General features: G+C 34.6%; 1 protein-coding gene across 1 annotated transcript; it reads right to left on the bottom strand.

The window, feature by feature from the left end:
- Positions 1-1,136: 1,136 nt before the first annotated feature.
- Positions 1,137-3,680, bottom strand: LOC121809155 (11-beta-hydroxysteroid dehydrogenase B-like). Its single transcript, XM_042209697.1, has 6 exons — positions 3,489-3,680; positions 2,403-2,595; positions 1,953-2,038; positions 1,748-1,879; positions 1,492-1,656; positions 1,137-1,409 (listed from the first exon to the last, which is right to left on the bottom strand). The coding sequence occupies exons 1-6, from the start codon at positions 3,678-3,680 to the stop codon at positions 1,137-1,139; spliced, it is 1,041 nt and encodes a 346-aa protein (XP_042065631.1).
- Between the last annotated feature and the right edge of the window lie 404 nt (positions 3,681-4,084).

Raw genomic sequence — 4,084 nt, 5'->3', positions numbered from 1 at the left:
AGTACGAGGGAGAAAAAAATAGTAAGAGATAATAAAGTAAAAAGTAAATAAAGTAAAAGAGAGTAAAGTAAAAAAGAGAAAAAGTTACTATATATGGAAATGACTCAACTATGAGAGAACTTCTCGAAATGAAAAAAATGACTCAACTATAAGGGAATGGAGGGAGTAGTAATATTTTTTTATAATAACTTTTATTATAAGAATGAAATTAATAATGAGACAATATGGGACATCATTCGTTTTGAATGTGCCCAAATAGGTTTTAATATTTCAGAAGCAGAACAAATTCACAACTTTTTTAAGTTTTAGGTTTACTTTAGTTGAGTATCAAGTTGGATCAAAAGGAGCTATTTATTTCTCGCACGTGCTCATATATGCACAGAGTTTCAGTTCACACGTTCTTGGAATTTTAAAATTCTAATGATTTTGGTCCTCTTTCGAAATAGTGTCTAGGTGGAGTAGTAATTTTCTAATAGCACTGGCAAGTACTACTAGTTACTTCTACGAGATTTTAATCCTTAGTACTAGTCCTATATATGTATGGGATATACGTGTATATTCATATAACAATAAATTAAATATATATCCTCTTTATCCACGGAAAGTTTTGCTTTTTTTTAGATGAACTTTTAAGAAATACTCCATTAGAAATGTGGGTACAAAAAACTAATAAAATACTCTAGAAATGTGGGTAAAAAAACTAATAAAATACTCCATAAATTTAACTTTTATATATATACTATTTATTTTATAATGACATTGAAATGTGATAGTGAAATGAATTAATAGATTGAAATGTGATAGTGAAATGAATTATATGGCGCTCAGTGATATAGTATTATATTCTATTTCAAAAACACATGTCAGTTATCTAAACTACCTATGAAATTAATTAAATAATAAAAATAAATTTTAGAAAACATAGCCTATCAACTTTTTTCCACAGTCGACGCTCCAATTACCGACTAATATTAAGAGAGAGCTAAAGTAGCAACCCATCCATCATAATAAAAACCATGATTTTATTCAACTTGGGAACCCAAAAAATCTCTAAAAGAGACGCAAGTATGTACAAGCAAAGTAGCCAGAAATCAAACCCTAATTTACAAAGATTGATTTCTCACATCAACAACAATTCACTCAACTCTCTGGTGGTCGACTACTCGCCGCCTTGTCATCGTCGGGGAGGCCTCTATAAGGGGCCTACCCGTTCCGATGAAAGAGGTGCGCCGTGCCCCGCCACCAGTTAGGAGAAACTGGAACGTCCAGTAGAGGACCTTGGGTGCAAACACCCTATACAAGAAGAAAATGTCGTACCAGCTCGGATACTTCACGTACGGATCGCCTCTGCAAGCGCCCGCCACTATCATCCTCGCAAACTCCTCCACTGGACCACCCGATGCCTCCACCTAAATCGGAGAATCATCAAAGCTCAAATCAATTGATACTACGGGTTAAGTTACCAAATATAACATCTATTTAACTAGTTACTTCTCTTTCTTCCTTCCATTGCATCTCTGCACCTTCCTCCACCATAAATTTTCCTCTCGACACCTCAGTTCCGATCCAACCATGCGTCGCGATTGTAATCCCAACCTCGTCCTTCACTTCAAACCGTAGTGTCTCATAAAAGTTTATCAGAGCTGATTTCGCCGCCTATATAAAGCATTGGAGTGATCATATTTGATAACTAATCGACCCGTAGGTATGATCATTAAAGCTAAATACTTGAAGAAAATAAACTTACAGCATACAAGCTCATCCGAGGTAAAGGTAGCCAGTTCTCGACCGATGCATTGACAATGACACGGCCGTTGGATTCACGTAGATATGGAAGTGCTACGTGGGTCGGATAAACATTACCCCAGAAGTTTATGTCCTAGATGAGATGTAGCATATCAGATATGTATATGCACATGATCAAAACAACTCGAAATCCCATATATATATACCATTAGAATAGGGAAGACATTGGTGTCTGTGGCCTCCTCAAAGTAGAAAGTATGGCCTAAACTTGCAGAATTTACCAGATGATCCACTGCACAAATCCAAGAAATTGATTCAAGAGTTATTTGTAGGTAAATTTCTGCACTTTCGCCAAACTTCCGATTTAATTAAATATTTGCAACCAAACTCTGAATATTAGTTGTGACATGAGACTTGTTGATTAATTGACTAAGCATCATTCATCTAGCATGGCTATTATTAAATGCGAAAATAGTATCGTATTATAATTAAACAAGTGAGACTTGCATCAATTAATCAGTAAACATATAACTACTAGCATTCACCACACAGATTTTAAACATGATATGCAGAACGAGAAATTGTGTGACAGTTTGGGAATTTAGGGACAAATAACCCTGAGTTGAATTATGTATAGTAAGGAAGATGGATCTGACCGCGACCATATTGGTTAATGGTTTCGTTGATAAATCTCCTGCAGTCGTCCTCCTTGACAACATCGGCAGCCACTATCATTACATCGGGCGCCCCAAGCCTTCTAGCATTCTCACTTATTGCTCTAAGCCTTTGTTCTCTACGTGCAACCAATACAAGAATCACCCCCCTCTTTGCATATTCGTATGCAATTTGCTACATTCAGTGAGAAAACAATGTAAGTAGAAGCTCCATGAATTTTAGATTTTTCTCATAATAAATTTATATATTCCTGCATCCATTAATTAATTGTTCGTAATTCCTTTTTGGGATTCTCAAATTTGGGTAATGAACCATTTCCTGTTTATAGCAAAATCAATCCTTGTAATCCCTCTCCATTCTTTCTCGTACTATATGCTCTTTTTATTATTTATTTATTTTATTCCCTCCGGTTAATTCATTAAACATCACTTTCGTAAATCCTGTAAAGAAAAAGAACGTCACAATTCTTAGTATAGAAACAATACTGGAAAATAATACGTCATCCGTCCACGAAAAATAGTCTCATTTTGCAATTTTTCGATGTCCAAAAAAATAGTCCTATTTCTAAAAATAGAAATTTATCTCTCATACTTTATCAACTTTTTCTCCATCTCTCTCTTGTTTTACCTACTGTTTCTCCCAAATCTCTTACTTTATCAATTTCTCATTAAAACTGGGGTCTACAAATGAGACTATTTTTTGTGGATGGAGGGAGTAAAAGTGTATATCAAAATTTGCCTCCGGAGTAATACTATATCAATATGTTAATAAAGAGAAGTAACTTTTTACAGTCTTATTCTTTTTCAACAAATTCTTCTTCCTTAAACTATTCTGCAATCATTCCTCATCTTCCAATTTTTCACATTTTAATATTTAGATGTACATAAGACAATTGTGGATACTTTTCAAGAAAACTAAAGTAAAAGTTTTACAAAGAAATTGATAGAGCTTAAGTCTTTTCTCTCATTCTATCTCCCTCACATAGTCACCTATGTCTAACAATATTAGCAATTTTCATTTTGTTAATATCCATAAATCATTAAAAAAAATTAAAATTGCATATATACCTCTCCGATGCCAGAAGAAGCTCCGGTGATGACGACGACCTTGTTGTGCATAAGTTGGTGAGATTCGAGGAAGTAGGTGCTGTAGACCCATTCACAGGTGTTGATGAAGGTGAGAGCCGGCCAGGCGAAGGCCAGCATCACCAAGCTCGCCGGCGGCACAAACAGATTCAGCACGCTGTTTAACATATCCATTCTATTCAATCAAAAACTACTTCCATCTCTTCTCCAACAACAACAACAACAAAATACTAATAACTCTTTCTCTGCATGCACCAAATCAACACTACACGTGTTGCTTCGCTGCTTCCACCGCTGTACACCTCTTACTGGACCTCTTCGCCATGTACTGGTATTTTTTTATTTCAATAAAACTATACTAGTACTACTATAACCTTCTGATTAATTTAGATTAGATTAAATTACTGGCATAGAAATGTGATAAGATAAATAATTATTCCTATAATATATACTCCAAATTCACACCATGAAAATGAATCGCAATTAATTATACTCTACAATACATTACTTCTACATGTGTGTTGTTGTACTGATTTTACTTTAATACTCTAGTAATATTTAAAGAATCTGAAAGATGA

Source organism: Salvia splendens, chromosome 6 (assembly GCF_004379255.2).
Source record: "Salvia splendens isolate huo1 chromosome 6, SspV2, whole genome shotgun sequence".
NCBI classification, from domain to species: Eukaryota; Viridiplantae; Streptophyta; class Magnoliopsida; order Lamiales; family Lamiaceae; genus Salvia; species Salvia splendens.
This window is presented reverse-complemented; position numbering and strand designations above follow the sequence as displayed.